This window comes from Coregonus lavaretus (genome assembly GCF_964263955.1).
Source record: "Coregonus lavaretus genome assembly, contig: SUPER_35_unloc_1, whole genome shotgun sequence".
Taxonomy (NCBI): Eukaryota; Metazoa; Chordata; class Actinopteri; order Salmoniformes; family Salmonidae; genus Coregonus; species Coregonus lavaretus.
The window spans coordinates 4,315,043-4,335,478 of record NW_028167181.1 but is presented as its reverse complement, the minus strand read 5'-3'; the positions used below and the strand labels follow the sequence as shown (position 1 = coordinate 4,335,478).

General features: G+C 44.2%; 1 protein-coding gene across 1 annotated transcript in view; it reads right to left on the bottom strand.

Annotated features, from left to right (window-relative positions):
- Positions 1 to 20,436, bottom strand: part of LOC311109964 (type II inositol 3,4-bisphosphate 4-phosphatase-like) — a gene marked incomplete at its 5' end in the record, with an annotated part of 64,043 nt that overhangs the window by 40,318 nt on the left and 3,289 nt on the right. The window contains 3 exons of the mRNA XM_084188479.1: positions 4,455 to 4,638; positions 13,541 to 13,649; positions 17,480 to 17,588. Coding sequence (XP_084044605.1) covers positions 4,455 to 4,638; positions 13,541 to 13,649; positions 17,480 to 17,588 — 402 coding nt within the window. The remainder of the gene's footprint in view (positions 1 to 4,454; positions 4,639 to 13,540; positions 13,650 to 17,479; positions 17,589 to 20,436) is intronic.

Here is a 20,436-nt window from a genome sequence, read left to right as displayed (position 1 = left end):
CCTATGAAGGACATTTGGTATTCATTGGATTTTCTGGGGTGACTGAGCAAAGTATGGTGAAACTGTATTTCACACACTGGTCATATTTGCTCTTCTTAACCACGGGGTCAGGGGACAATATCCAGCCAGAGCCATTGTTATTATATTATGATTAGGCTAACTCACAATGACTCAGATAGTTGATAGTCTCCGGGTTTATTCCCTCTCTTCAGTTGTTTGCATTTTCGGGTAGATTTTGAAAGTTGTGAACCATTCTTAGGGGAGGATTGTCTACAATGTGCTGTGTGGTGTATTTGTATGTGGTGCGTCTGACAGAAAAAAACTCTAGGGGTCGGTTTCTCTAGGGGTCGGTTTCTCTAGGGGACGGTTTCCCAGACAGAGTCCATTAAACACACTGTAGAATCTCAGATGAGTGTGTTCTAATCCAGGACTTGGTTTAATCTGTCTCTGCTGAAAGAAAAACACATTTCAAATCGCTCGCTTTGTTATCTTATTCTACTTTTGCCCACCTCTCAGTCTCACGTGAGAACTTCACTTCACTCTGGTTCTCGCCTACATCTACTGTGGAGATCTAAGGACCGGAAATGCCTTGCGAGAAAGAAACATTTAGTTCTTCAATACATCTGTGATCTCAACTGAGGGAAAAGTGCAAGTCAGATGTGAAATGCTTATGGTTGGACTCCAGCTGAGAGGAAGAGTGGTTTTTATGTGTGATACTGTATATTTGATCTAAAGTAGATGAAAAGACTGCAAGGCTATACGCTCACCACTGATTTGAAGAGGATGAGAGGAGTTGTCTGTACTATACTGTATGATTAGGGTTATAAATCTACTGGTCATTTACCAAAGTTACCGGAATCTTCTGTAATTCTGGTAATTAACAGGTAATCTATGGTAACTCTGGTAATTAACAGGTAATCTATGGTAACTCTGGTAATTAACAGGTCATCTATGGTAACTCTGGTAATTAACAGGTAATCTATGGTAACTCTGGTAATTAACAGGTCATCTATGTTAACTCTGAAATTAACAGGTCATCTATGTTAACTCAGGTCATTTATACTTTAATCAAAATGAAAAAAATACTCATATAAACTATAATTTGTTTATAACTGTGTTCATATTGTCCATGAGTTGGATATGGTTCAAGGGAAAATAGTCTAATTAATAAAAAAATAATCTAATCAACAATGGCATTCTTTTCAATTAACTCTGCAACTCCTCCAACTATTATATTTATTTCACAATTGCCACCAGTTTGTTGGCGAAACATTTACAACAAATACATATTGAAAAAGTAAAAACTATATAAGTGTGTAAAAAAATATAAAGGATATTTCATGCTGGAACCCTCATATTAAACACCAATGGTATTTACAAAGTTGATGGTTTATATTTAGGATAATGTTTTACAGCTTTGTCATTCAATTTTGTGTTGTTGCTAATTACAGACACCTGCGATAATCTGAAGTACCCAAAAGGCCACTAGATTTCATTGTATAAAATTCCCCAAAAACCTTGAAAGCTACCAAAATTCTGGTAGTTTACTGATACACTTAGACATTTTCCAGTAATATACCCTCCATTTGCAACCCTATGTATGGTACTTCCTACTTTATTAAAGGAGAAACATGTACAGAGAGGAGAAAGATGTTGAATGGAAAGTGCTAGATATAGCATGTCTGTAGACTGGGAGAAGTGTAAATGACCCTCATAGCCAAGCCTGGCAGGAACGCCGTATCCAATGTCATTTAACACAGGACCATTTTTCTGCCCAAAGAAGGCACATCCTCTTTTACTATAGTAATGCATAGAATATAATACTATTATTATTATTATAACTACTACTACTACTAATAATAATAATAATTATAGGAATTATGCGCTTTTGGATATAAGCATCAGTTCCCTGAAGGCAGGAGATGAATTGATGCATTGTTCTCTCACTGATCACCACCATCATCATCATCATCATCGTCATCATCATCTCCACCAATAGCAGCAGTAGTAGTAATAACACAGCGCCTGAGAACCCGTAGATCGCAGTTCTCTTTTTTTGTTTCATAGTGTTACTTTTCTGTTTTAAACTCACCCCTTAAATCCATTACCCTAAGGGGAGTCACAGCATCCACCCGACCCAGTGACAACACTCCTCCATAGCCTGGATTCCAAGCTGAAAATGGTGACACAGAGCAATAATCAGTTTGGATCCCAGGCTAACGCCTCCCCCCACTGCTCATCTCTCTCCCAGACTCTCTGAAGGTGAAGTCTCTGTGTGTGAGACCCTGTGTGAGACGTTGGCAGTGGGAGCTGTCCTTGGTGAGTAACTTGACTGTGGATCAAACCTCTCTGTGCTTTCATTAGGGCTCCGCCACCCTCCCACTCTCTCTCTCGCTCCTTATGGACCGAAGCTCCACAGCCATCTGTCTGGACAGTGGACTCACACCAACCCAGGGAGCCAGCATGGCTGTGTGTATGTCTGTGTGTGTCAGGGTATCTGGTGCGGATGTGGTGTGGAATCAAGTGCAGGACACAGGAGCTAAGTCAAACCAGTCTTTACTTGAAAAGACAAAAATAACAAACGGGTCTAAACCAACCCGGAGGCGAACAATACGCAACAGTGCGTAAAACACCAAAACCGACTGCGCACGAAAACAACAGTGCGACGGTACACACTAACGACTGGCCAAAAATGAACAGCACCAACAGACAGGTGAAAACAATTACACACAACACATGACAGAAACAACGAGAACTTATAGGACACATAATCAACACTAAACAAGAACAGGTGTACCAAACAGACCAAACCAAACAAACATCGAAAACAAAGAACGGTGGCAGCTAGTACTCCGGAGACGACGACCGCCGAAGCCTGCCCGAACAAGGAGGAGGAGCCGCCTCGGCCGAAACCGTGACAGTGTGTGTTTTGAGAGTTTCTGTGGAAATGCTATGGGTAGATCATTTCAATGATCCAGGATCGTACTTATATGGTGAAAATTGTGGGGCTGAGTGTGTGGTGTTGCTAGGCGGACTGTGGATTTTCAATAAATGATAGATGAACTACTTAGGGCAAAGTGCTGCTGAACACAACACAGCACTACAAGCAAATGTGCAAACACACATTCTATGACAGACTACTCACACATATGACATGAACAACTATCCAACGGACAACCATCAATCGAACTCCCCATCCAACTATACCTTTCCCCATACACACCCTACCATAAGCCTCCCTCACTCCGCCCGCCACACACAACACACACACCACCCACCTACAAACACCCAACCACCGAGACAGAGACACACAAAGTTTGAAGTTCCAATCAGGGGATCATGGCCGGTGCTGACCAGGCTGTCTGCGTGTCTAATCAAGGATGAGGGGAAGCGGTGACAGAGAGAATGTACCAATTAAGCTGTCTGATTGGGCTCTACTCCACTATGGCAAAAACAATCTCTCACTCATTCACTGCAGCAGATTGCAAATCTGACAGCACCAGCTGTAATTCATTAATTACACGGATAAAACACCAAGTGTCTTGGCCATAAAACTCTGCGCTCGTCGACTCGCAATTCACTTTTGTTGGCTTTGGCGTTTTAATGATGAGTTATGGACAGTGGGTATGACGAGAGGTGTGTGTGTGTGTTTAACCATTTCAATGCGCTCGGGTGGTCGGGCTTAACCCAGCAGATGTCAATTACCTACAACCAATGACGCGTCAACATAATGTTCTGCTAATGTTCTCCTAACACCAGCTATGCAACCTTTGTCTCACCCTAGAGCTAGATGTTTTGTAGTAGGTGACAGATGCTTGAAGGGCAACTTCAGGTCATTAAAATACACTTGCTGCAGCCAAATATATTCAGCAAAATACAGTATAAACAATCATCTCTGAGGCAAAACACACTCAGAGTCACTGTAAAGGAGATTTTCTACAAATAGCGCCAGTTTTAATCCCCCTGATAGCTCACCTCCCAGGCTTCACCCCCCAGGCTTCACCTCCCAGGCTTCACCTCCCAGGCTTCACCCCCCAGGCTTCACCTCCCAGGCTTCACCTCCCAGGCTTCACCTCCCAGGCTTCACCTTGCCTCGTAACACACTAGCACAGCAGGAGGGAAGAGCTCTAAAATTGGCTCCCCTGTGGGGCTACACACATCCAGATGGTGGCATTCAGCCCAGGACCTCCAGCATCTCTAACCCAGCCGTGGAGCTCCAGGAACAGGGACAGAGGGGGTGGTGGTGGGGCTACAGATCCAGAAGTTAAGCTTAGCACTTCTACCCGTACCTTGGAGCTCCATCATGGGGGAAAGGAACATGGACAGAGAGGGTAGATTGTGGTGGTGGTTGGCGACCTGTGTGTGGCTAGAGTTCCAGCCAGGGGCACTAAGCAGCACCCCCACCCCAGGCTTGGAGCTAAATGGTGGGGTTCTGGTGGTTGAGGCCTACTCACCTTTCCAGCCAGGGTCTTGAGTGCCTCCCTCAGCCCAGCCATGGAGTGCTGCTGTGCAGCCTGAAGCAGCTGGTCTGCCAGGCCAGAGATGAGAGGCTGGAGCTGGCCCACACTGTGCAGCACCTCCTGGGCCTTGGCTGTGTGCTCCGGGGAGTAATAAATACACTGGTACGCTGTGCTGAAACTGAAGAGGTGATAGAGAGAGGAGAAAAGAAAAGGTTTGAGATTTTAGAGGATTGTAAACAGCAGTGTGAATAAAAACTGATAAGAAACTCAAGAGGTTTTACTGTTTATTGCATGCGGTTACATTTTACTGTTTGAATCCAGCTAGTTTCAGCAGTATTAAACATATTCAACTATTTTACATGCTCAGACATGTTCACCATAGAACTATATTTTACACTTTAACTTGACCGGAGAGAGCGAGAACTGAGAAACGGAGGAGATGGATCAATGATACTGCAGACAGAGCCTGGGCCTGGGAGTTATTTAGATCAACTGTCCAGGCATATTGCAAACCATCTGCAGGAACAGATTCATTTCAGCTCATTCTGCCTCCAATCAATAGCCAATCCATGACATGTTCCTCTACGTCATTAGTAAGCAGCATTGGTGTTAAGTACTTAAGTAAAAATAATTTAAAGTACTACTTAAGTAGTTTTTGGGGGTATCTGTACTTTACTTTACTATTTATATTTTTGACAACTTTTACTTTTACTTCACTACATTCCTAAAGAAAATATTGTACTTTTTACTCCATACATTTTCCCTGACAACCAAAAGTACATTTTGAATGCTTAGCAGGACAGGAAAATAGTAAAATTCACGCACTTATCAAGAGAACATGTGGTCATCCCTACTGCCTCTGGTCTGGCGGATTCACTAAACACAAATGCATCTTTTGTAAATATTGTCTGAGTGTTGGAGTGTGCCCCTTGCAATCCGATTTTTTTTAAACAAGACAATTGTGCCGTCTGCTTTGCTAAATAATAGGAATTTTAAATGATGTATACTTTTACTTTTGATACTCAAGTATATTTAAAACAAAATACTTTTAGACTTTTACTCAAGTACTATTTTACTGACTGACTTTCACTTTTACTTTGAGTAACTTTCTATTAAGGTACATACAGTGGGGAGAACAAGTATTTGATACACTGCCAATTTTGCAGGTTTTCCTACTTACAAAGCATGTAGAGGTCTGTAATTTTTATCATAGGTACACTTCAACTGTGAGAGACGGAATCTAAAACAAAATCCAGAAAATCACATTGTATGATTTTTAAGTAATTAATTTGCATTTTATTGCAAGACATAAGTATTTGACACATCAGAAAAGCAGAACTTAATATTTGGTACAGAAACCTTTGTTTGCAATTACAGAGATCATACGTTTCCTGTAGGTCTTGACCAGGTTTTCACACACTGCAGCAGGGATTTTGGCCCACTCCTCCATACAGACCTTCTCCAGATCCTTCAGGTTTTGGGGCTGTCGCTGGGCAATACGGACTTTCAGCTCCCTCCAAAGATTTTCTATTGGGTTCAGGTCTGGAGACTGGCTAGGCCACTCCAGGACCTTGAGATGCTTCTTACGGAGCCACTCCTTAGTTGCCCTGGCTGTGTGTTTCGGGTCGTTGTCATGCTGGAAGACCCAGCCACGACCCATCTTCAATGCTCTTACTGAGGGAAGGAGGTTGTTGGCCAAGATCTCGCGATACATGACCCCATCCATCCTCCCCTCAATACGGTGCAGTCGTCCTGTCCCCTTTGCAGAAAAGCATGTTTCCACCTCCATGCTTCACGGTTGGGATGGTGTTCTTGGGGTTGTACTCATCCTTCTTCTTCCTCCAAACACGGCGAGTGGAGTTTAGACCAAAAAGCTATATTTTTGTCTCATCAGACCACATGACCTTCTCCCATTCCTTCTCTGGATCATCCAGATGGTCATTGGCAAACTTCAGACGGGCCTGGACATGCGCTGGCTTGAGCAGGGGGACCTTGCGTGCGCTGCAGGATTTTAATCCATGACGGCGTAGTGTGTTACTAATGGTTTTCTTTGAGACTGTGGTCCCAGCTCTCTTCAGGTCATTGACCAGGCGCTGCCGTGTAGTTCTGGGCTGATCCCTCACCTTCCTCATGATCATTGATGCCCCACGAGGTGAGATCTTGCATGGAGCCCCAGACAGAGGGTGATTGACCGTCATCTTGAACTTCTTCCATTTTCTAATAATTGCGCCAACAGTTGTTGCCTTCTCACCAAGCTGCTTGCCTATTGTCCTGTAGCCCATCCCAGCCTTGTGCAGGTCTACAATTTTATCCCTGATGTCCTTACACAGCTCTCTGGTCTTGGCCATTGTGGAGAGGTTGGAGTCTGTTTGATTGAGTGTGTGTGGACAGGTGTCTTTTATACAGGTAACAAGTTCAAACAGGTGCAGTTAATACAGGTAATGAGTGGAGAACAGGAGGGCTTCTTAAAGAAAAACTAACAGGTCTGTGAGAGACGGAATTCTTACTGGTTGGTAGGTGATCAAATACTTATGTCATGCAATAAAATGCAAATTCATTACTTAAAAATCATACAATGTGATTTTCTGGATTTTTGTTTTAGATTCCGTCTCTCACAGTTGAAGTGTACCTATGATAAAAATTACAGACCTCTACATGCTTTGTAAGTAGGAAAATCTGCAAAATCGGCAGTGTATCAAATTCTTGTTCTCCCCACTGTATACTTTTACTTAAGTATGATAATTGGGTACTTTTTCCACCACTGGTTGGCAGAACAGTAATGACTATGGATCGGCTTGGAGTCTAAATAATAGGATAATCACAAATAGTCCACTGGTAAACCTTTTCCAGTTGTATTCATTACCCCCACAATACAGTGTGTGGTACAGTCTGGATACAGTAAGTTAAATTAAGCTGCTCTAGTTGCCTGAAACTGTATCATAGATCAATGCTTTCCAACGCTTCAATCTAAAACCACCTAATTAATATCTGCAGCCAGATAAAAAGTATAATATTACGAATAATTAATCATTTTTTCATTTCTAGGGAAGCGTTACACCCTCTGATGAAACGAGTTTTGTCAGTTCATAGATTCAGGGCACATCAGTCCCAATCAAACGTTCACCTCAAGTAAAGTTTCAATGACTTTCATTGAGTTCTCCACAGTGACTTCCTGCCATCAGACCAAGCGTGTGCGTTAACGAGGCAGTGGTTTGAAGCAGTCATTTGCAACCCTCCCAGCTAGTTTAGATTCAGCTCTGAACAGCCTGTATGTAGGCCAGACCCTGGAGCCAGACTGAAGACTGAAAGAGTGAGTGTCTTGAGAGAGAGAGAGAGAGCGAGAGAGAGAGAGAGAGCGAGGGAGAGAGCGAGAGCGAGAGAGAGAGCGAGAGAGAGATAGTAGAAAAGAAAGAGTCCTCAAAGCAATCCTCTATGACACATCCCCTACCTGCTTCATCAGTACAGTGCCAAAACCTGGGGACCTTTATTACTTCAGGTGTACTGGGGGCTAGCTAGCTGCTGCCAATGTAGCATCCGACTGGTTAGCGCTAACAAACCCTGTCCTTGTCATTATGGCTAATGAGCTCTCTGGAGATATGCCACCTGATGCAGCCCAAAGACAATCAGACTTCGGCCTCTTATAAGATCCACCTGGCCTCTTACATGATCCAGTACCATCTTTTCCCTTCGCTACAGCGTAGCCTAGCCTATAGTCAATACTAGGGAAGTTGCTAGGGAATACTAGGGGAAAATCCAACATTTGTTTGAATGATAACTTACGTAAGTAAGTTCATCAAAACTTGGGCATTCTCTTTGAGTTGGAGTTCTTATTACCACATTATGCAGGAGGGTACAAAAGGAAGAAGATAAATAAAACAGAACAACGCCGGAAAAACTACATTGTCTGAGTGAGTGAGGGAGAGAGAGAGACAGACAGACAGAGAGAGAGAGAGACTCATAGGTTAGCTCCAGCTGGATAACAACACTGTTGACTCATAAGTACAAATCCAGCCATTAGGGATCCTGTGCAGTGGATAATCAGTGTTTACACATGGTCCCTACCATCTGATGCCACAGGAGAGTATTGATCCACACTGGAGCTGGATATCAGAGGGAAACCATACATTCCTCATCAGGATGACCTGTCAGTCCAATAAGCTAGCTAGCTTCCACCAAAGCCAAGATAGCCGCTGACAAGCAAAGTGAAGAGAACAGAAACCCTGCTGGTTAAGGGAAAAGCTTTAAAATGGACACCTGACCTGGAATATCCTCGTTTACAACGATAGAGGAATTTGTTGTTAGGTGTTTAATCAAGAAGCCACATGTTTTGGCTGTGTTTCTTAGCGTTTACTGGCAATTTGCTTAGCCACAAGCTAGCTAGTTAAATGTAAAACACCTGTTTGTATACACGTTATTACTCTGCAGATTATCTCCTATCTCCGGTAGGTTACATCTGAGAGAACCAGTACCTCCCAGAAGGGGGGTTCTTTATCGACCTGACTCTCCCCAGACACAGCCTCCCTAGTGGGCTAGCTATCCCACACCTCACTCCCCACCCTGGAGCCTACACCCTCCCACTCTAGACCTACCTATTAGGAGGAATTACTAAAACTAGCAAACAGTAAGCAGTCTAGCAAAACGTCCTCCCTTGATGTTCCTAAATGATCTATGGGAATTGGTTATGACAGTAATGAGAGGAAGAGAGAGAAAGAGAAAAAGGAGGAGAAGAAGAAGCAGCCTCTCTTCTCTAATTAAGCCCGTGTCTCCGGCTCATGGCTAATTAATAGTGGGGAAGGAAATGAATGAAGAGCTTCCAGGCCTGCTGTTGACAGCCAGCAGGAGCAGAACGCTGCATCGGAGGACGGCAGGACTGAGGGCCACTGCCAAAACACACTCTGTCATTGAGACACAGGCACACCTGGCGCTGTAAAGCAACTGATTCTAGACCAGTCTGGTCACTGCCAAAGCCCACTCTGTCATATGTGAGAGGGGAGAATAGCAACTGATCCTAGACCAGTCTGGTTACTGCCAAAGCCCACTCTGTCAAAAGTGAGAGAACTGGATAGCAACTGATCTTAGACCAGCATTGACCTGACCAGACCAATGCCATTGCCAAAACCAACTCAGTCATAGAGACACTGAGACAAGGCTGGAATGCAACTGATCGCAGACCAGTTAATAGGGCTACTGTCAAAGTCCTCCTCCATCAAACGGACATACAGCCTGCACCAGACTGATTCCAGAACAGCCTGTGTTTGAACAATATGGTGTCCATTGGTTCCTCAGGTCCCTGCCAAAGCCCAGTCTGTCGTAAGACAGTGCTGGATAGCAACTGATCTTAGAACAGTTTCTCAAATCAGACCAGGACCAACGGCCACTCTGTCATGGGACTAGGCACTGATTTCAGACCAGTCCTTACTGTAGATCGGACCAGGGCTACTGCCAAAGCCCACACTATCATATAGGAGGACTGGAGCATAGAAATATGAAATTAAATGCACAGAGCTAACCAGAGCTACTGTCCTTCTCCATTACACAGACAGACAGCCTGATGCCAGAACAGACTGTGTTTGAACAAGATAGTGTTAATCAGTTCTCTACTGGTTCTAAGATGCAACTTCCAAGGTCCTCTCTTTGAAACCAATAGACATCTGTCTGTTTAACTAACTGACTGGGAATAACTGACCTCAGACCAGCTTGTGTTTGGAGACGCACGCACGGACGCACGCTCGTACACACGCACCGGAAGAAAAATGATCACTGAATTATCACAGTGAATTATTGTAATGTTTGTTTATGTGTCAATTAATCCCGTAAGGGATGGGTTGCCAACTGGTGATTTGACACGAAAATAAAATGTCATTCATTCATTCATTCATCCACACACACACACACAGTCCCTATTTAGTTGGACAGAGTTTTGCAAGTGAAGTGAAACCTTAACATCCCAGGGGACTCTATTAGGTGTGCTCTGTAGCCTGAACCAAACGGTCCCTGCTGTGGCTGCTACTGCCCCCCCCCCCTCACCCCAAAATGAGCATTAGGCAGTGATGCCTGAGCAGACGGGCCCCGACAACAAAGGCCAGAGGTTCGGCGGCGCGTACAGCGAGGAGCGACACAGCACAGCTTGCACACACACACACACGCACACACACAGACAGACAGACAGACACAAACACCACACCTGACCTCAAAAGCAGGGGGAACCCTTATGCTGGGGCCCAGTGCGTGTACACACACACACACACACACACACACACACACACACACGCACACACGCACACACGCAGACACGCACACATGCACACACACCCACAATGGGAGAGAGAGAGAGCGCGAGAGAGAGTACTGTATAAAAACAAGAAGTGCTTCAAGCGTTCCCCCACAGAACCTGATGAGCCACATTAAATAAACCTGGGCTCCATCCAAAGTAAGAGGATCTTATCATTGTACAAAAAGCTGAATGATTCAAAGGAGGGGCTTGTTAAATAAAGATTAGTCTGCAATGTCTACAGGGTTCAATTAAAAAGGAATAAAAAAAATCTGGGACTTTTACAACAGCCATTTGGGTGGAAGGCATGCATTAATGAAAGCTAAATGCACCTGCCCTGTATGTAAATAGCTTTGTAGGATACTGAAGGGGCCCTAAGTGCTGCTGTCGATTTAACTTCCTTTCCCGCCCCATCCTAAGAAGACGTCGCTGGCTCTGGCTGTTGAATACTGTAGGTATACCGCCAAGGCTCCCATCCCTCTCTCTCTCCCCCTCTCTCGCCTCCCTCTCTTTCGCACTCTCCCCTTCTTCTCTCCCCTCTTCCTTCCCTACCCACTCTCTCTCTTCACTGTCGCTCCCTCTCCACCCCTCCCTCCCTCCCTCCCTCCCTCCCTCCCTCCCTCCCTCCCTCCCTCCCTTATTCCTCCCTCCCTCTCCACTCGCCCTCCCCCCCCCCCCCGGTGTCCGGGGGACGGTTGGCTCTTTTTTTGCCCTCCTGGTTAAACCTCAGCGTTTTTCATTTTTTCCTCATCCCCCAGTTTTCCTCTCCTCCCTTTGATTAATTTATATGTCATTGAATAGTCAAGTCTCACATCTAGCCTATTGTTTCCTTTAATCAAAGACAATTACAAAAGGCTCTTGTTCAAAGGCAGGGTGTCTGTCTGTGTGTGTGTCTACAGATTAGGTCTAACCTCGCCATCTATTTTGATAACATATGACTTCATTTCAATTTATTTCAAAACAGAAAACACGGTCTTCAAAAGCACATTGAAGAGCACCTCTTGGCAGATACGCTCGAGTCAAAATAAAAATGTCCACCGTGGCATAACATGCAAATTAAGGCACGGAAATTGATTTTTCCCCATTGAAAGAAAACATGCAACTCTGCAACGAGGCAAATAGAAGCAAATCCAAGATAATCATAGAGAGGATGAAATCCCATTTATTCCCATTTCAGGGAAATGACTGACAAATGACTGGATTCCGGGTCAGACATGGGATGTGGCTTGGCAGAGGGCAGTTCCTCGGTTAGCCAGGTGGAAAATTGGAAAATGTAAGCTACAGTGAGTCATTAGCTAAGTCAAATATGAGACCAAAAAGTATCCTGGGGTACTCCTTCCTGCACAGTCTAATCTCTCATTCAAAGAAATTGATTTTACTTCGGAGGACTCCCTTCGTTCCAAAATATTCTAACTCTTATCATAGTGTACGCTAGCAGATAAACGTTGACTCCTGGGCAAATTCGCTTGTGCAGTTGAGCGTAAAAAAATGTACTCCAACTTATTTTTCTTCAAACTTCCTTTCTATCTCTTTCTTTCACTCTATCTCCTCTTCCCCTCTTCTTTGTTGAGCTCTAAACTCAGTGTAACTAATTGGCTCTGACATGGTCCGTAATGACTCGGCACTCGACTGAGAAGCTTTGGGGAAAATCACCTCTCATTTCCTCAGGCATCACTCAAGTGGCCACACGCTGAACCCATGACAACCCCCCTCCATCTTACAGCGTCGGAAGGGCAAACGGCGACAAGATACAAAATGCTGATCTCAGATAGAGGACGATAAGACGGCCATCTTGATTAACGACCCCAGGGCCTAGCTGTAGTCTTAAAACGTCTCAGAGTGGGAGTGCTGATCTAGGATCAGTTTAGCATTTTACACAATATTGAATAAGATTAAATGGACGGGGGAGGGCCTGATCCTAGATCAGTACTTCTACTCTGAGATGCTTTATGAATAGCTATGGGGGATGGGACTGTTACTGTACTGTCACTGTTCTCAGTTCATCTACATCACTATATAACCCCCCCTAGAGGTGTTTGTCAGGCCTGTGACGGCCCCGCTCGATGGGAACATACTAATTAGACATGTCTTCTCTGTCAGAGAGAGAGACTCTACACCATACACACAGCCACAGCCCCGGGATGGGCGCTAGGTAATTGAATCAAACAGACACAATTCAATCATAGTCTCTCGGAGTGTCAAGAGGGACGACTCAGGGTTATTGCAAAGGGACCAGGAAGATCCAAAATGGCAACTGCACAGAGAGAGAAGCCGGTGAGTAAATACAAAAACCCTGAGTCAGTCAATAGTCACTCTCATTGGCATTAGGGCCCACGCCCCTCCAGTCAAATATAGCTGTCAGTAGCAGACAGTGCAGTTCCCAATTGAGTCAAACCTCCCAGCTCAGCTGTCACTAACAGTACTGTGTAGTCTAGCCCTACTTGCACAAATCAAATCCAGATGTCAGGACCAAATTCATCTGTCACTACCAATGCTGGCCACGCTACATTCATCTGTCGTTAGCAGAACAAGCCTTTTATGAAATCCAGTCAGAGACCGACTTCCATCCATTCTTCTCTGTTAGTCTCCCTCTATACTGTTCCTCTCCACACTAAAGTGGGCCAATCCAAAATGGCACCATATACCCAGACCAAAAGTAGTGTACTACGCATGGAATATGGTGCCTTTTCGGAAAAAGACAATTGAATGCTTTATTTAACCAGGAGAGTTCCATTGGGGTATGAATCTCTTTTCCAAGGCAGCCCTGTCTCTGCTGCATGCTACGTGTTGTATAATGAGGCTGTCTCACCTCTTCTTCTCTGCCTCATGTCTGCTCAGTAGCCGCTGAAGACCTCCGCCCTTAAAGCCCTGGAAGTGGGCCGCTGGAGCCCCCACCGTGATCACGTCATAGAACGCATCTGGGGAGGCAAGAAGGTGTTCCCGCCTGGGGTTAGTGGGAACTGTGTTGTACAGTGCAATAAACCAAATGAAGGAAGGGGGGAGGAAGGGAGGGGAAAATGAAGAAGGGGAATCAAGAGGGAGGGAGGGAGGGAGGGAGGGAGGGAGGGAGGGAGGAGAAAAAGAGACATGAGACTTGAAATTGAAAAGCATTCCAGGTGACTACCTCATGAAGCTGGTTGAGAGAATGCCAAGCGTGTGCAAAGCTGTCATCAAGGCAAAGGGTGGCTACTTTGAAGAATCTCAAATATATTTTGATTTCATAGCTTTGATGTCTTCACTATTATTCTACAATGTAGAAAATAGTTAAAATAAAGAAAGACCCTGGAATGAGTAGGTGTGTCCAAACTTTTGACTGGTAGTGTAAGTCTCATGTCTGTTTTTTTCTCCCTCCCTCCCTCCCTCCCTCCCCTCCTTGACTCCTCTTCTTAATTTATTTCCTCAGAAGAAAGGTGGAAAACTGTGATGCAGGAAGATAGTCATTCAAGGTTTTGTTTGGAATGTGTAATGAGGTCTGACAGTAGTGTGGACTGAGGAGAAGTGGTGATGATGTGTGTGTGTGAATCCTCCAGTGTGGTGGTTTAGTGTGCTGGAGGTCAGCTAATGAACGGCCTCTGGGACGGCAGAGCAGCCAGCCGCCACAGAAAGTCCTGTTTGAGGAGTCCCTTCGACAGCAATTACTGACAGCGCTGCTCCGAGTGCGAAGGTTGGGGGGGGGGGGGGGGTATTGGTTGGCACTCGCCCCACGCTTCCTTCTTAATGATCCCATGGTCGCCCCAAGTGGCCCCCCTTGTCCCCCACCTCACCCTGCTCGGCCCCTGGGTTCTCAAACTTTCCAGCTCCCTTTAATTGGCTACTGCCTCACAATATACAGCGACACAATGAAATACAATGGTGAGCTCGAAACGTCACTCACACGGGCCAATTTGCTCTAGCTGATTTCCTAGTGTGTCCCCCTCCGTCTCCCCCCATAAATCAACTGGAGAACGGGGGGCGGCCGGGAGATATGTCTCCCTCTCCCTGGGAGGAGAAATTGACTGTGGGGCCGGCGAGATTCATTTGAATAATTCATACTTAACCCATTCCCATGTCCTGTTTAAAGGAGATAAAATGTCCCTTTTACATGGCCCAAATGGAGTTTATAACACTGTTTCCTTACTCTGCTTTGCCAAGCCATGCAGGCTGAGGCGTTGGGTGGTTGGGTTTTGTGCTGTAACTTAGGAGACTAACTGACAAGCTGTTTCCCAGACAAATGAAGGTTTTCTTGGGCTCATAAAGCTGGTTTTCTCCAGGTAGTTTTTCTTCTCTGGATGATTGTAGGTTGGTGGAAATTATCCAAACATTATGATGACTATAATAATAAACTGCATTCATCAATCTGACTCCCTTATCATGTGAATGCTATAGCCCCATAGTCATATCCAGTGGGTATAGTGAAGGTCGCGAGCCTTGCGTCATCACTCGGAATTCAAAAAAATGCATGTGTCTAGGTTTACCGTTATGCAATTATTAAGAGGCTGAGGAAGAAGGAGATAATATCTTGCAATCAATGTCTTAGCATTAAATGATTGAGTTAACCTTAGCTCAGAGATGCATAGTTAGAGACCGAGCACATGTGCTATGTATATTGTGAATAACATTTACCATTAGACATTTCAGCAAATAATAATTCAAGGAATATTACTCAGAAATGTGAGGAATACAGTTCGTATCCATTTAAAAGTAATCCTATTTATTACAGTTACGCAATAAGAAAACAATTAGCAAATGATACATACCAGAACTCTTTACGATAAAAATAATACAAAATATCCTAAGTCTTAACAGCATAGAAAATTCACCACTATGACATGCAAACGTACATCAGGAGATCGGTTTACCAATGACTCCATGATCTAAGTTTAAGCCCAGCTTTTATTCTTCCAAGAGCGCAAACTCCCAGTATCTCCTATCGTCTAATTAACATCACTTTGCATGGCCCAAAAAACATTAAAACAAAGGCATGAAAACAACAGACACATTCTTGGATCTAATCACCACACCTCAACACTGTATGATAAGAGCACACTAAGTCACTCCTCTTTGAACTATCCGCCGTCCGACTAACAGAATAAAACAGTTTCTCTGTAACAATAAATCCAGACCACTTACAGTACAATTACACATATCAACACTCATAGCTCTTTATGAACTCTATGGCATATTATAACTCTTGAAACAATCCAAACATGCCAATTTAATTCACACGGTAACATTCATTTAGTCGATTCAAGTTTCATCAGTCTTTACACCTCTCCTGGCTTCAGTGACCCTAGGACTTCTGTGGGAATGTCTCTTCATTGAGATTGCCACAGATAAGGTGTGTTTGACCCCTGTGATAGCCCACAGACGGTCTGTCATTCGAACAATGCCATAAATCGTGACTGATTCATCATGCTGTGCTCCCACGCTAGCCAGTCGCGAGTATCACCTTCTCTCATTCTTTCACTACATGATCAATAGTGGAATGCAAATCCAAATGCAAAAGCTATGCATGGTTTGGTTTGTTTGGGAGGATAGAAAAACGAAACTAGAGGAAATATAATTCCTAACAAGCACAGACAACTAAGTGACTAATAGAAAGGACAATATTGATGTGTTTGTCATTTACATCGATGGACAGATGTTTAAACACATGCTTTCTTGGAAAGTATGGCAAAGTGAATCGTTTTTCACCCAAAAAACACAACTGCCCAAGGGAGTGACCAGACTAGACTATGTGGAAGCCATTTTATCACCAAACGAAAATGTCACCATGCGTTTCAATACCTATTCTGTCTTATGAAACTTGGCAGCAGAGAACAAGTCTCAAAATAACTCAATGACCAAGCTGAACTCCACCAGGAACGTTCACTTTCAACACATTCTCCTTCTTTCTCAAGGGTAGTAGACTTCTGACTAACCCTTCTTTTTGAACAGTCAGTCAGTTTTCATGGTTTCGCTAACAGCTCCATTCTCCTTGTTCTCCTTCCTGTATGTCATCCCTGATGTGTTGAGTAGTCCAGATCTGTGTCAAGGCTTGTCTAGCCTTCAACTTTACAATCAATCAGACGGTGAGAGAACTCGAAACTGAGGAGCGTTCCCCAAGAGCTAGCGTGTTTGCGGTTACTGCGCGCATCCCAGAGCTAGCGTGTAGAAGAAGTGTGTTAGCGGCCATAATGCATTTTGACAAGTCTAGGGCTGAACTACAGAGAGGTGAGTATTGGGGTTGGTTGTAGGGGGAGATGGAAGCTCTAAGACAGTCTACTCTGTGTATTCCCTCTCAGGGCCAAGCGCGTAGGGCTTCATTAGACCATTGTCTGTCTGTCGGAGTTAATGTGCACCTGTCAGCACCCCAGATGCCTCTGATCCGCGCCCTGACGAGGAGAAGTAGAGCAAAGGACGTGAACTCGAATTGTAACGGCTATAGGGGGCACCGGTGATAGGGGGCCTCCTGTAGCTCAGTTGGTAGAGCATGGCGCTTGCAACGCCAGGGTTGTGGGTTCGATTCCCACGGGGGGCCAGTATGAAAAATGTATGCACTCACTAACTGTAAGTCGCTCTGGATAAGAGCGTCTGCTAAATGACTAAAATGTAATGTAAAAACCTCATGAAGTTGTAATAGTGAAGTCATGGTTATATTCATTAGGACACACCATAACCCTGAAAACGAAAATGTCAATTTCTTATTGGACAAGCTAGTCCTTCCCTGTTTCAAACAGTTTTTCGTGCCTAATGAATACAACCCGTATGCCTCAATTTGGACACATACCTGTTTTTCTAGGACACGTCACCCTCATTCTCTGGGTGTGCAGGTTGATAGGGATGAACTCTAGATATCTCTGGGCCTTGCTGCAGCTCGGCTTGAACGACGGACCTGTAAAAGATAGCAAAGAAAAGATGTGTCAGTATTGAACACGTTGTAAAACATCAACTCAAATCAAATTGGATTGGTCACATGCGCCGAATTCAACAGGTGTAGACCTTACTGTGAAATGCATACTTACGAGCCCTAAACCAACAATGCAGTATTAAGAAAATAGAGTTAAGAAAATATTTACTTAATAAACTAAAGTAAAATAAAATAATAGTAACACAATAAAATAACAATAACGAGGCTATATACAGGGGGTACCGGTACCGAGTCAATGTGTGAGGGTACAGGTTAGTCCAGGTCATTTGTACATGTGGGTAGGGGTAAAGTGACTATGCATTATGATGTTTATAATTGAAAGAGGCTTTCCACGTCAGGCAGTAGCCCTCATAGTAGACCCCAGTGACACCCTACACTCCTTCCCATCTGTTCGCTTAGTGGTCTCTCTCAAATCGACACTATTAGCTCAACTTTAAAGCTTCATTGCATCATGTAACTAAGAATATGCAGAAAGCATCAAAGTCCAGCTTCTTCATCTCCAATGTCATAGATTACAAGATCATGTTATCAAACTCATAGGCCAAACACAGAAGCCTATCTGCTGAATGCCACCGATCCTTATCCTGTCCAACATAATGACAAGGAGTCACTCCCTTGAGTACAGAACTGTTTCAGCTGGACCCAGGGGTGTATTCATTATGCCGATTCTGTTGCAAAACGTTTCTTAAACGGAACGAAACTGGGAGGGACCTACCTGAATTTGTCCAATAGAAACTCTTGTTTTCTTTGCAAAACTTAACTGTTTACAACTGTTTGGACTAATGATTTCACCCCAGTTCATTACTAGTCTGTGCTTCTGATCTGGCTGAGCTTGTAGATCCAGTTATGACCAGAGGGGGCGACAACCCCCACATGCCAGCACAGACAGAAATATATACCTTTTAAAAATACAACTATTACAAACCTGCAAACCTCAAACACCTATATCTTCTAATAGACACGTTAAGTATAGCTACTGTATAATCACTTTAAAGCCTGGGTTTACCTTCCAATGCAAGACATTTCACAGATATCAGAGACTTCTCTGCACTTCAAAACCAGCTCAATTTCAATCAGGCCTTCCAAAGCATCCACTAATGTACAGTGTAATCCTCTAAGCGTAGGATTTGATCCCCTTTTGCACCACTTGCTTTGTACCAAACTTCCAATTAAAAATGTACCCCCAAAAGATAAAGCACAGGCTTATGCTGAAGCTGAAAAACACAATCTGACGCTCCACGCCGGTAGCGTAAATCTTATATATGCAAATAGAGCCAGCAAACTTTCTTTGAAATAGGGCTAAGCTTTTAAGAACAGTCAAATAACGCAGGCTATCTGACATTTTGCGGTGTTTGCTGAAGGGGAGGGTATTTGTGTGAATTAAGATAAAGGTAGGAAATAACAGGTAAACACACGAGGGAAAAACAGATTCTCCTCAAACAAACATTTGAAGTTCTCTTCCAAATTAGTTCCACATCAAAAATGTTTAATTGGGGTTTCTCTCGATTCGATCAGAACTCTGTGTTGCCAGCTTTGAGAAATTCCACACAACTCAAACAATCAAACAGACATTCAAACTTGGGAAAAAAACATGTTGATGTATCTACATAAGGACTGGGTACATACACCCTTGTCCTGTGTATTCCATTTGAGCAGATAGGCAAATACATCCCATTTGTCGAGATAATGTTGGAATATAAACACCCTTATCCCACATATCCTGTCCAAGTGTATACATCCCATTTCAAACAAAAGTCCTTGCAGTCAAGACTATAAGAAACTGTTCCAAGTAGATGTTTGCGCTGCTAATTCCAAAAAGAGTCGATGTAAAAATATGTCCACAGGGAAAAGCACACACAGGATATCAAAGTTATATGCTTAGTATTTTCATTTATTTACATATCCTGCTTGTGCTTTTCCCTGTGGATATATTTTTACATCCCATTTCCCCCAGCCAGTGTTAGGAGGACCCAGTGAGTGTTAACACGTGTAGGAGTCAGTGTGCTGTCCCCACTACCACCCATGAAACATTTAACTGCCGTCGTCCAGTGGGCTACACTTACAACATGCTACCCTGTTGCTAGCACATCTGGCCTCCAGCTGCTTACGTACAGATGTCCATACAGGCTCCAGATTACTAACTGTACATGTTTGCCCTACATGGGTTGCTAGCTAGGGTTCAAGTCTGTTTCAGTCATTTACCATGTGTGATGGCCAAATACCCAAATTATATCCAGCCATTCGTTTAATATCTGTATCACCAGCCTTCAAAAGCTTCTAGTTTGGCAGCCATCTTTATAGTCTTGTTTCTGACATCACATATTCATCTATAGCATTTAGCTAACCATGCCCTATGGCTTCTCCCAGCTGTGCTAGGTTGAGCGATCTCTTACGGCTAATGCTAAAGTCTGCCAGGGGGCCTTGCCGTCACTTCAGCTCAGTGGGCTGCCGGTCAGTCACTGTGTCAGCTGTGTGCACTGGGGACGGGGGCTAATCGAGCTAGCAACCGGTGCGGGTTAGACGAATTAGCTGTATCAAATCCCCATCTGTTTGCCCAGGTGGTCAGTCTGCGTGACAGGAGGGAGCCAGGATACTGACCCACACACAGCTGGCTGGCCAGAGTGGAGGGGGTTGGAGTGGAGGGACTCTTTCTCTCTCTCTCTCATTTTTATTTAACCCTTATCTTACCAGGTACGTTGACTGAGAACACATTCTCATTTACAACAACAACCTGGGGAATAGTTCCAGGGGAGAGGAGGGGGGATGAATGAGCCAGCTGGAAGCTGGGGATGATTAGGTGGCCATGATGGTATGAT